This window comes from Ranitomeya variabilis, chromosome 8, assembly GCF_051348905.1.
Source record: "Ranitomeya variabilis isolate aRanVar5 chromosome 8, aRanVar5.hap1, whole genome shotgun sequence".
NCBI lineage: Eukaryota > Metazoa > Chordata > Amphibia > Anura > Dendrobatidae > Ranitomeya > Ranitomeya variabilis.
In genome coordinates, this window is record NC_135239.1 from 3199634 (window position 1) to 3211871 (window position 12238).

At 46.8% G+C, this 12238-nt stretch overlaps 1 protein-coding gene across 1 annotated transcript in view; it reads right to left on the reverse strand.

Annotated features, from left to right (window-relative positions):
- Positions 1-325: 325 nt before the first annotated feature.
- The window catches only part of NSUN4 (NOP2/Sun RNA methyltransferase 4), a 33080-nt gene continuing 21167 nt past the window's right edge, over positions 326-12238 (reverse strand). The window contains exons 3-6 of the mRNA XM_077278448.1: positions 1171-1322; positions 940-1094; positions 736-860; positions 326-659 (exon numbers count right to left, since the gene is read on the reverse strand). Coding sequence (XP_077134563.1) covers positions 383-659; positions 736-860; positions 940-1094; positions 1171-1322 — 709 coding nt within the window. The 3' untranslated portion in view covers positions 326-382. The remainder of the gene's footprint in view (positions 660-735; positions 861-939; positions 1095-1170; positions 1323-12238) is intronic.

Genomic DNA, 12238 nt, shown 5'->3' on the forward strand with positions numbered 1-12238 from the left:
TTGCGTTGTGCGCCGCAGCGTCGGCGCCGCAACGCACAACGCAAACAAAAACGCAGCAAAACGCATGCACAACGCTGCGTTTTGCGTCGCATGCGTCCTTTTTTTCATTGATTTTGGACGCAGCAAAAATGCAACTTGCTGCGTCCTCTGCGCCCGGACGCGTGCGCCGCAGGGACGCGGGCGCCGCAAAACGCAAGTGCGACGCATGTCCATGCGCCCCCATGTTAAATATAGGGGCGCATGACGTATGCGGCGACGCTGCGGCGCAGACCGCAAATGTGAACGTAGCCTTAGAACATAACAGACGTGGTTTGGTGCAGCAGCCGTGATGCTTGATCTTTATTACTGTATGTACAGTGGGTCGGAGGCCCTCATGGTGGTCTCAGTTCACCCTTCGCAGCTTGCACAGGTACAGGGGACCGTGGTTGGCGGTCAGATGTGGCAGGACCAGTTCTCCCAGTCGAGCATCCAGATGAAAATGAAATGTCTTTCTGAAGATTTCCCGGATGCAGCGCAGATCGCAGACCTCAGCGCGGATGCCGTATTCAGATGCGGCGAGTCCCAGCACCTGCTCCACTACACACTCATTCTGCAGCGCCGACAGTGTGCAGGTGGAATAGACAACATTGCCGCCCGGTGCTGCCGCCCGCAGGCCAGATCTGGGGAAATGCAAAGGCAAGACAGTCAGCTTTTGTGCAGCGTGCGGTGCTCTGTGGTGGGGGGTCACATACTTACAGCAGGAGGCGGCTCTGCAGTAGGGGGAGACTGTGGCGCTCTCTTGTCCTTGTGCGGTGGAAAATGTTGTTCTCTTCCTCCAGCAGTGAGTGTCTGTCTGTGGTGCACGGTGCATCCACCAGGACCTGCACGTGGAAGGGTCATATGTCACAAGTGCTGCAGGATCAACGGTGCCCTCACTGTGTGCCATCCTCCAATACTAACCCGGTCATACATGGCATCCTCCGGCCAGTCTCTACCGTCCCTGGAGGTGAGCCGCACCCGGCCCTCTGTGCGAAACTCCCCTGGGATGTAGGAGTGCAGGACGCGCCGCAGGCGGTTACAGCGGGAGACGGAGGTATCGTTGGCTGCCAAAAATCCTACAGCACAAAGCTGAGCGATAAGTGACAGCATAAAAGTATCTGCACCCACAAACCTATCACAACCACGGCTTACTGCAGTCCCCCATCAGCAGTGCCAGTGTCTTCCCTCCCGGAGCGGCACACAGGTCCAGGACACGGTGATCGGGCTGGACATCCAGAGCGAGGACAGGAAGAAGAGAGGCGGCGTCCAGCAGGTAATAATCCAGGAGGCCACAGGCGCCGGACCTGACGGGGAACATTATTAATGGATGATCCGAACAATGGCACAGAGCACAGCAGCCGCTTCAATGATAGATCATGGAGGACTTTTAGCTTTAAGTCTCGAAACGTACGACAGGAATCCCACCAACAGAGGGACAAGCACCAACCACTGACCGGAGGCGGCTGTAATAATCCCTGGAGACGGAGGGGGCTGTAATAATCCCTGGAGGTGCCTGTAATAATCCCTGGAGGTGCCTGTAATAATCCCTGGAGGTGCCTGTAATAATCCCTGGAGATGGAGGGGGCTGTAATAATCCCTGGAGGTGGCGGTAGTAATGCATGGAGACAGAGTGGCTGTATTAATCCCTGGAGGTGCCTGTAATAATCCCTGGAGATGGAGGACGCTGTAATAATCCCCAGAGACAGAGGGGACTGTAATAATCCCTGGAGACCGAGGGGGCTGTAATAATTTCTGGAGACGGCTGAAATAATCCTGGGGACGGAGTTGGCTGTAATAATCCTGGGAGACAGAGGGGGCTTTAATAATTCCCGGAGGCGGCTGTAATAATCCACGGAGACGGAGGGGGTTGTAATAATCCCCGGAGACGGCTGAAATAATCCCGGGAGACGGAGGTGGCTGTAATAATCCCTTGAGACGGAGGAGGCTGTAATAATTTCCCGAGACTGCAATAATCCCTGAAGGTGGCAGTAATAATGCATGGAGACAGAGGGGCTGTAATAATCCCTGGAGACAGAGGGGGCTGTAATAATCCCTGGAGGTGGCTGTAATAATCCCCGTAGACAAGAGGACGCTGTAATAATTCCCGGAGGCGGAGGGGACTGTATTAATCCCCGGAGACGGAAGTGGCTGTAATAATCCCCGGAGACTGTAATAATCCCTGGAAGTAGCGGTAATAATCCCTGGAGATGGAGGAGGCTGTAATAATTCCCGGAGATGGAGGGGGCTGAAATAATCCCTGGAGACGGAGATGGCTGTAATAATTACAGTCATAATTGAAAGTGTTGGCACCCTTGAAATTGTTCAAGAAAATTAATTATTTCTCCCAGAACATTATTGTAATTCCACGTTTTGTTAAACACAGGTTTATTTGTTGTGTGTGTACTGGAACAACTCAAAAACAGAGTAAAAAAGAATTGGACAAAATTTCACACAAAACCCCCAAAATGGGCAGGACAAAAGTGTTGGCACCGTCAACTTAATATTTGGTTGCTCCCCCCTTTGAAATGAATAATCACAATCGCTTCTTATAACCATCCACCAGCTTCTTACCCCGCTCACCTGGAATTTTGGACGACTCTTCTTACAAACTGCTCTAGGTCTCATTTATAGCACCATTTATTCCATGGCGCTTTACATGTGGGGAGGGGTATACATAATAAAAACAAGTACAGTAATCTTACACACAATACAAGTCACGACTGGTACAGGAGGAGAGAGGACCCTGTCTGCGAGGGCTCACAATCTACAAGGTGAAGGTAGAGCTGGTCGTGCAGCGGTTTGGTCGATCGGTGGTTACTGCAGATTGTAGGCTTGTCGGAAGAGGTGGGTCTTCAGGTTCTTTTTGAAGGTTTCGATGGTAGGCGAGAGTCTGATATGTTGTGGCAGAGAGTTCCAGAGAAGGGGTGATGCGCGAGAGAAATCTTGTATACGATTGTGGAGAAAAGAGGAGTAGAGAAGATCTTGAGAGGATCGGAGGTTGCGTGTAGGTAAGTACTGGGAGACGACGTCACAGATGTATGGAGGACACAGGTTGTGGATGGCTTTGTACGTCATGGTTAGGGTTTTGAACTGGAGTCTTTGGGTAATGGGGAGCCAGTGAAGGGATTGACTGAGGGAAGAGGCTGGGGAATAGCGGGGGGACAGGTGGATTAGTCGGGCAGCAGAGTTTAGAATAGACTGGAGGGGTGCGAGAGTGTTAGAGGGGAGGCCACAGAGCAGGAGGTTGCAATAGTCAAGGCGGGAGATGATGAAGGCATGGACTAGGGTTTTTGCAGATTCTTGGTTGAGGAATGAACAGATCTGGGAAATATTTCTGAGTTGAAGTCAGTAGGAAGTGCTTGGATATGTGGTTTGAAGGAGAGATCAGAGTCGAGGATTACCCCGAGGCAGCGAGCTTGTGGAACTGGGGAGAGTGAGCAGCCATTTAATGGATAGGTTCGTTGGGGAGGGGTTGAGTGAGATGGGGGAAGATGATGAATTGTTTTATCCATGTTAAGTTTTAGAAATCGAGCAGAGAAGGGTGAAATAGTGGACAGACATTGAGGGATTCTGGTTAGTAGGGAGGTGATATCTGGTCCAGAGATGTAGATCTGTGTGTCATCAGCATAGAAGTGATGCTGAAACCCATGAGATTCTATGAGCTGTCCCAGGCTAAAGGTGTAAATGGAGAAGAGCAGGGGTCCTAGGACTTAAACTTGGGGGACTCCGACAGATAGCGCGCGAGGTGAGAAGGTGGTGTGTGAATGTCTGGTCTGTTAGGTACGACGAGATCCAAGATAGCGCCAAGTCTGTGATGCCAAGAGATAAGAGGGTCTGTAGTAAGATGGAATGGACCACTGTGTCAAAGGCAGAGGACAGGTCCAGGAGGAGGAGGACAGAGTAGTATATAAGGCAGAGGACAGGTCCAGGAGGACAGAGTAGTGTAGAAATCCTATGAAAACTGTTGAAGGAAAGAGGGCAAATAGTGTCTTATCTGAGGTTAATCAATAAGATTGCACTCACCAGATGTAGCTGAGTTGAAGCATTGAAAAGTTTCCCTGCAGCAGATCCACGAGTCCAGGAAGGACCAGCCGTTGGATACAAATTGAGAAAATTGTGGTAAATTTCTTCACTGCTGAATCACTAGAATTCCAGAATTATTAGTACATGTGGCTTTATTATTCTGCTCGTTTCAGAGTTCAAGACTACTTCATCAGGATACACCACAGGAACTGTGATGTAGTAGTAGTGTAGGAGGCAGAGGACCGTCCAGGAGCAGGACAGAGTAGTGTAGAAGGCAGAGGACAGGTCCAGGAGGAGGACAAAGTAGTGTCGCTTGGCTTTGGCGATTAATAGGTCATTGAAGACTTTAGTCAGGGCAGTTTCAGTGGAGTGATGGAGTCAGAAGCCAGACTGTAAGCAGTCAGAGGGAGCAGGAGAGGTGGGACCACAGTTTAAAATGGACGTGATGTTCCAGTAGTGTTGAGGCATAGGGGAGAAGGGATATGGGGCGATAGCTAGATAGAGAGGATGGGTTAAGAGTAGTGATGAGTGAATATACTCGTTGCTCGGGTGATCTCCAGTATTTGTTAGTGTTCAGCGATTTTGTTTTTGTTGATTCAGCTGCTTGATTTACAGCCATTAGCCAGCCTAAGTACATGTGGGGGTTGCCAGGGAATCCCCACATGTAATCAAGCTGTCTAGTAGATGTAAATCATTCAGCTGCGGCAAGGAAAACTAAATCTCCGAACATTAACAAATCCTCGGGAAAACCCAAGCAACGAGTATATTCACTCATCACTAGTTAAGAGGGCTTTTTGAGGATTGTTGTGATTGTGGCATGTTTGATACAAGAGGGGAAAACACCAGTTAGTGATAGGTTGAAGAGATGCAGTCTAGCTTTTTTTATGTCTCTGTGTCAGCACTGGGTCCTCCAGGGTCTCCTGCCATAAAGTTTCATTTCATTCACATGTGGATGGATAGTTCGAGATGACACTGATGCCCCCCAAGTGGCAGGACAGCTTGAATTTCTTTGAACCTTGCTTGGGGCTTAGCCACCATCTGGACTGTCCTGCATTACAACCTTTCAACAATTTTTCTCTACCATCCAGGGAGATTAGGTACGGTGCCATGGGTTGTAAACTTCTTGATTATGTTGTGTACCATGGACAAAGGAACATCAAGATCGCTGGAGATGGACATGTAACCTTGAGTTTGCTGATGTATCGTTCAACAATTTTGGTTCTCAAGTCCTCAGACAGTTCTCTCTTCTTTCTGTTTTCTATCGTAGTGTGGCACAGACACACAATGCAAAGATTGAGGCAATGACTCCCCTTTTTATCTGGTTTCAGGTGCGATTTTCATATTGCCCACTCCTGTTACATGCAACTGGTGAGTTTGAATGAGCATCACATGCTGGAAACAAAGTTGTTTACCCACAATTTTAGAAAGGTGCCAACAATTTTGTCCAGACCATTTTGGGGGTTTTGTGTGAAATGTCCAATTTGCCTTTTTTTCCTCTGTTGTTCCAATACACACAAAGGAAATAAACCTGAGTATAACAAAACACGGGAATTACAATAATTTTCTGGGAGAAATACTTCACTTCTGGAACAATTTCAAGGGTGCCAACACTTTTGACCATGACTGTATATCGGTAGGAGAGTGAAACCAGCACTGACTGGTTGCAGATTGGTATGCTACATGATTCTTGGGAAATGCTGTCACTTGCAGAACAGCACTGGAGGGGAGTATAGGCGCTGTTATTTTACTGGGGGTAACGGATGGATGGAGACTGTCTGTCGAGGGGACGATCTCTATCAGGAATCGCTCTCACAAGCATATAAGTCGGAAGAGTGCAATTCGAGGAAACATCACGCTGCACTCTGTTAGTAAGTGACGCCCTGCTCATCTGTAAGCTCTTCTCAGCTCAAATCGCAGCATGCCGCGTATATTGGACAAGGCATGCCAATGCAAAGGTTATGGGGGTGAGAACAAAAAAAAATAAATCGGATGGCACAGGGACCATGAGTACGCCACACAGTTTTTACGCACACATCTCAGAGGAAAACTGACATTTCATCAGCCAAGTACAGTAAATTCACAGCCCAAAGAATAGATATTCTGTAGATAGTGTCAGCCGATCTGGGGCAGGAGACCACCGCGTGCCGTGAATCGCCGAGCTCCCAGAGTGTTTGGACGACAGCGCAGCGTTTTGGGAACACTTATGCTAATAAATTGGCCTGTCTATTGTCTTTATTTCCGTCTCCATGTCTCTCAGGTAGCCATTTCTGAGATAGTTTGTATTCTGGATTATGTCAGACCTGCATGAAGAGCCCGGGACAGTGTGGGGGTCTTTCTTCAAAGAAAGTGTTTTGTGCGTGTTTTTATTTATTAACGGTTCCGTATTGGGTGGTCTGACACACAGCTCTCCATTACTAATCCCAGTGGTTGATGGCAGCTGCGATTTTCGACCCCACGTCATTGTTTTTAAAATTATTTAATAGGTTTAATGAGAAACGTCCTTTACGGCAAATGGAAAGGCAATAATGGGGGCAAGTTTATTATATGTGGGGGGATGTGACATTAAATATCTACAGGAGATCATCATCTATTTATTATCTGTCAATCATCTATCATCTATTCTCAATCATCTATCTATTATCCATCTACCGTATATACCCGAGGATAAGCCGACCCCCCTAATTTTGCCACAAAAATTGGCAAAACTTAATGACTCGAGTATAAGCCTAGGGTGGAGAATGCAGCAGCTACCGGTAAATTTCAAGAGTAAAAATAGATACCAATAAAAGTAAAATTAATTGAGACATCAGTAGGTTAAGTGTTTTCGAATATCCATATTGAATCAGGAGCCCCATAAAATGCTCCATACAGTTCATAATGGCCCCATAAGATGTTCCATATTAAAATATGCCCCATATAATGCTGCACAAATGCGGATTATGGCCCCATAAGATGCCCCATACAGATATTTGCCCCATATAATGCTGCACATGGCCCCATACAGATATTTACCCCATGTAATGGTGCACATGGCCACACAAGATGCTCCATACAGATATGTGCCCCCATATAAGGCTACTTTCACACTAGCGTCGGGAAAGACCCGTCGCTGTGCGTCGGGCCGACGTTCCCGACGCTAGCATGGTCTCCGCCGCACAACGGGGGCAGCGGATGTATTTTTCCAACGCATCCTCTGCCCCATTGTGAGGTGCGGGGAAGTGCGGGGAGGTGGGGGCGGAGTTCCGGCCGCGCATGCGCGGTCGGAAAAAGCGGACCGTCGTGAGCAAAAAACGTTACATGTAACGTTTTTTTCTCACGACGGTCCGCTACCACACGCCAAAGCGTTGCAAAACGGACGCGACGTTTGGCAATGCGTCGCAAATGCGTCGCTAATGTTAGTCTATGACAAAAAATCGTATCCAGCAAGAACTTTTGCTGGATGCGTATTTTCGGCAAAACGACGCATTTGCGACGTATTGCAGTTAACGCTAGTGTGAAAGTAGCCTAATGCTGCACATGGCCCCATACAGATATTTGCCCCATATAATGCTGCACATGGCCCCATACAGATATTTGCCCCATATAATGCTGCACATGGCCCCATACAGATATTTACCCCATATAATGCTGCACATGGCCCCATAAGATGCCCCATATGCTGTTGCTGCGATTAAAAAAATAAAAAAAAATCACAAACTCACCTCTCAGGCCCCTGGCACTTGCTATATTCACCTGCTCCACGTTCCACCGCTGCCGGGCGCCGCTGTATCTTCCATCCTCTGCACCGACGATCACGCAGAGGGCGGCGCGCACTAATCGCGGCACCGCGCCCTCTGACCTGAGCATCACTGCGGAAGACGCAGAAGACACAGCAGCGCCGACGGTGGAACGAGGAGCAGGTGAATATCGCGCACTGCCCCCTGTCATACTCACCTGCTCCTGGCGCCGTCCCTGCACGTGTTTCCTGGCGCCGGCAGCTTCCTCATGTAGTGAGCGGTCACATGGTACCGCTCATTATAGTAATGAATATGCGGCTCCACCTCTATGGGAGGTGGAGCCGCATATTCATTACTGTAACTAGTGGTACCATATGACTGCTCACTACAGGAAGAAGCTGCCGGCGCCGGGAAACAGACGTGCAGAGACGGCGCCAGGAGCAGGTGAGTATTATTACTCAGCTCCGCTCCCCCTCCCCTGCCGACCCCTGGGTATGACTCGAGTATAAGCCGAGAGGGTTACTTTCAGCCCCAAAAAGTGAGCTGAAAATCTCGGCTTATACTCGAGTATATACGGTAATTATTATCTATCAATCATTTGTCAATCTAATATCCATCACCCATCTATCATCATCAATCATCTATTATCAATCATCTATCCATTCTGTACCAGAGCTTAGTTGCTAGATTAGTTTGTAAATCAGCTTTCAATTACAGATTATTAGGCTATGTTCACATGTTGCTTTTTTTATGGAAGTTTCAAGCTGTGTTTTACAATCCCAGTGATGTACAATAACAAATTGTATTGTGGTACCGTGTTAGCCAGAAAAATCGATGTGAATACTTCTACTTGAGGAGGCATCACACCTCCCACCCCCTGAACAAATGTCCTGCTGTAGTATTCCTTAAATGTTGTGCTTGTTTCTTATTAATCTATTTGTAATCTGCCTGAAGAAGGAGCCTCTGTGCTCTGAAAGCTGCAGACATATTATTTTCTGGTTCGCCAATAAAGGTATCACTCCGAGAACTTCTGTCATCATTGGGCAGAAAAGTATTCCCAGCGACAATCCCAGTGAAGGTGATGAGACGTCAGGAATCTCCTGCACACATTGGATTTTTTCCTGACTGAATTAGAAAACTGCAGCAGTTGATTCTTTCACTAAAGAAAGCAATGAGGAATGAGCAAGTGCAAACACCGCAGCAAACACCGCAGGTGTCAGGTTCTGCAGCATTTTCAGCGAAATAAAGCAGGATGTGAAACACATGGATTTCTGTGATTGAAGATTACACCATAATGTCTTGTGTCCTCGCCTGAGAACGGCAGTTAGGCTATGTGCCCACGTTGCGTTTTTGAGGCATTTTTCCTCTGCAGAAATGCTTTAACGCTAACAAAACGCATCCCATTATTTTAAATTGCATTCCGGAATTGTTGTGCCCATGCTGCGTATTTTTCCACAGTGGAAACGAATCGCCGAAAAATACGCAGCATGTTCAGTAAATTTGCGGAATCATGGCGATTTCGCCGCAATAGAATTTTATTGGAACGCTTGAAAATACCGCGACAAAAACACGGAAAAAACGAGAGCCGTTTTCCTGCCAAGGGTGTGCAGTTTTCATGAGGAAAATTCTGCTTATATTCTGCAACATTGGCACAAAGCCTTAGGGTTAGGACAGTTTAACCCCTCCCTGACGTGCGCCGTACATATACTGCTCTGTGGGAGAGAAGTATATACAGCACCGTGATCGCTTGGGCTCACGTTGCGGCTGTCAATATATATACAGTGGGTACAGAAAGTATTCAGACCCCTTTACTCTGTTTCATTGCAGCCATTTGGTAAATTCAAAAAGTTCATTTTTTCACATTAATGTGCACTCTGCACCCCATCTTGACTGAAAAAAAAAACAGAAATTTTTGCAAATTTAATAAAAAAGATCTGAAATATCACATGGTCATAAGTCTTCAGCCCCTTTACTCATATATAAGTCCCATGCTGTCCATTTCCTTGTGATCCTCCTTGAGATGGTTCTACTTCTTCATTGGAGTCCAGCTGTGTGTAATTAAACTGATAGGACTTGATTTGGAAAGGCGCACACCTGTCTATATAAGACCTCACAGCTCACAGTGCAAGGCAGACCAAAGGAGAATCATGAGGTCAAAGGACCTGGCCAAGGAGCTCAGAGACAGAACTGTGACAAGGAGCAGATCTGGCCAAGGTTACAACAGAATTTCTGCAGTACTCAAGGTTCCTAAGAGCACAGTGGCCTCCATAATCCATAAATGGAAGAAGTTTGGGACCACCGGAAGTCTTCCTAGACCTGGCCGTCCAGCCAAACTGAGCAATCGTGGGAGAAGGGCCTTGGTGAGAGAGGTAAAGAAGAACCCCAAGATCACTGTGGCTGAGCTCCAGAGATGCAGTAGGGGGATGGGAGAAAGTTCCACAAAGTCAACTATCACTGCAGCCCTCCACCAGTCGGGCCTTTATGGCAGAGTGGCCAGACGGAAGCTTCTCCTCAGTGCAAGACATATGAAAGCCACATAGTTTGCTAAAAAACACATGAAGGACTCCCAGATTATGAGAAATAAGATTCTCTGGTCTGATGAGACGATAATTCTAAGCAGTATGTGTGGAGAAAACCAGGCACTGCTCATCACCTGCCCAATACATTCCCCACAGTGAAGCATGGTGGTGGCAGCATCATGCTCTGGGTGTTTTTCAGCTGCAGGGACAGGACAACTGGTTGCCACTGAAGGAAACATGAATGCGGCCAAGTACAGAGATATCCTGGATGAAAACATCTTCCAGAGTGTTCTGGACCTCAGACTTGGCCGAAGCTTCACCTTCCAACAAGACAATGACCCTAAGCACACCGCTAAAATAACAAAGGAGTGGCTTCAGAACAACTCTGACAATTCCTGACCGGCCCAGCCAGAGCCCTGACCTAAACCCAATGGAGCATCTCTGGAGAGACCTGAAAATGGCTGCCGCGGGCAGCACCTACGCAGATGGAGATCTCAGCGCCAAGATCTCCATCTGCGCATGAACCGCCCCCGGCAGCCATTTTCCCGGAGTCCACCACACAGTAAGCCACAGAAGTGCGGGGGCTCTGGGCTTTCACAAAATGTCAGCGGAGCCCCCACACCACCGAACACCCGCAGCGGTGCACATCCGAACACTCCCTCATCCCAGCCAGCCTGTGGCAACGCTCTACTCTTGACTCCTCCAGCAGCAACCCTGGGACCCTGCTTCACCGCAGCCACCACCCCAGTAAGCAATAAGACGTATGGATTGTAAGAAGCACCACCATTTTATTAAAAACAGGTTTTTTTTCCTATTTTTCTCCCCAAAGTTTGGGGTGCGTCTTATAAACCGCAAAATATGGTACACATTTGTCATCATTGCTTCCGAAACAAACCGACTTATAAAACTGTCCCACTAGTTAATTCCTTCAGCTAACACCGTAAAAAAAAAATTAAAAACACAAAAAACAATACTTTGTCATATCGCCAAACACAAAATGAAAAAGCAATAAAAAAGACGAATATAAATAAAAATGGTACCGCTGAAAACCTCATCTTGTCCCGCAAAAAACAAGCCGCCATACGGCTCCATTAGCACAATAAAAAAAAGTTATAGCTCTCAGAATAAAGCGAAGCAAAATTAATTTTTTCTCTAAAAGTTTGTGTGAAAGCGTCAAAACATAAAAACCCGATATAAATTGGGCATCGCTGCAGTCATACTGACCCAAAGAATGAAGCTGTCTTACCAATTTTACCACATGAGGAACAGTATATATAAAAAAAACTATTCCTGAATTGCTGTTTTTTGTTAATTATGCCTACCAAAAATAAGAATAAAAAGTGATCAAAATAATGTAATGCTATGATTATAGCTATCTACATTCAGGGAGGCAAAAACTACTGCAATAAAAAGGGTCTTTTAGTTTGTGACAGCAACCAAACATAAAAATCCGATATAAATCTGGTATTGCACCAACCCGAAGAATAAAGTCACCTAATCACTTATCACCTAATAATAATAATAATAATCCTAATAATCCTAATAATAAACCTAATCACGAGGAACGGCACAAAAATAGAATTAGACTTACTGGTAATTTGGTTTCTAGTAACCCACCACAACAGCACACCTGGAGGATGTTACCCCTTTCCTAATAGGGACTGGAAATGCCAAAGTGGTTAAATAAACCCTCCCCTCAGTGTTATTATAAAGGACCACAGGAGAAGGAATGCTTCAAATTATATTTATTCTCTGTAAAGAACGAAAAGTTAAGCAAAGGGAGGGATTACTCCTGCTGTCGTGGTGGGTTACTATAAACCGAATTACCAGTAAGTCTAATTCTATTTTCTCTAGTAACCCCCCACGACAGCACATCGGAGCAGTACCCAAGAGTAATGTTTTAGGGAGGGACTATAGCTTGGAGGACTTTTCTCCCAAAGGCTAAGTCCTCTTCTGACATCA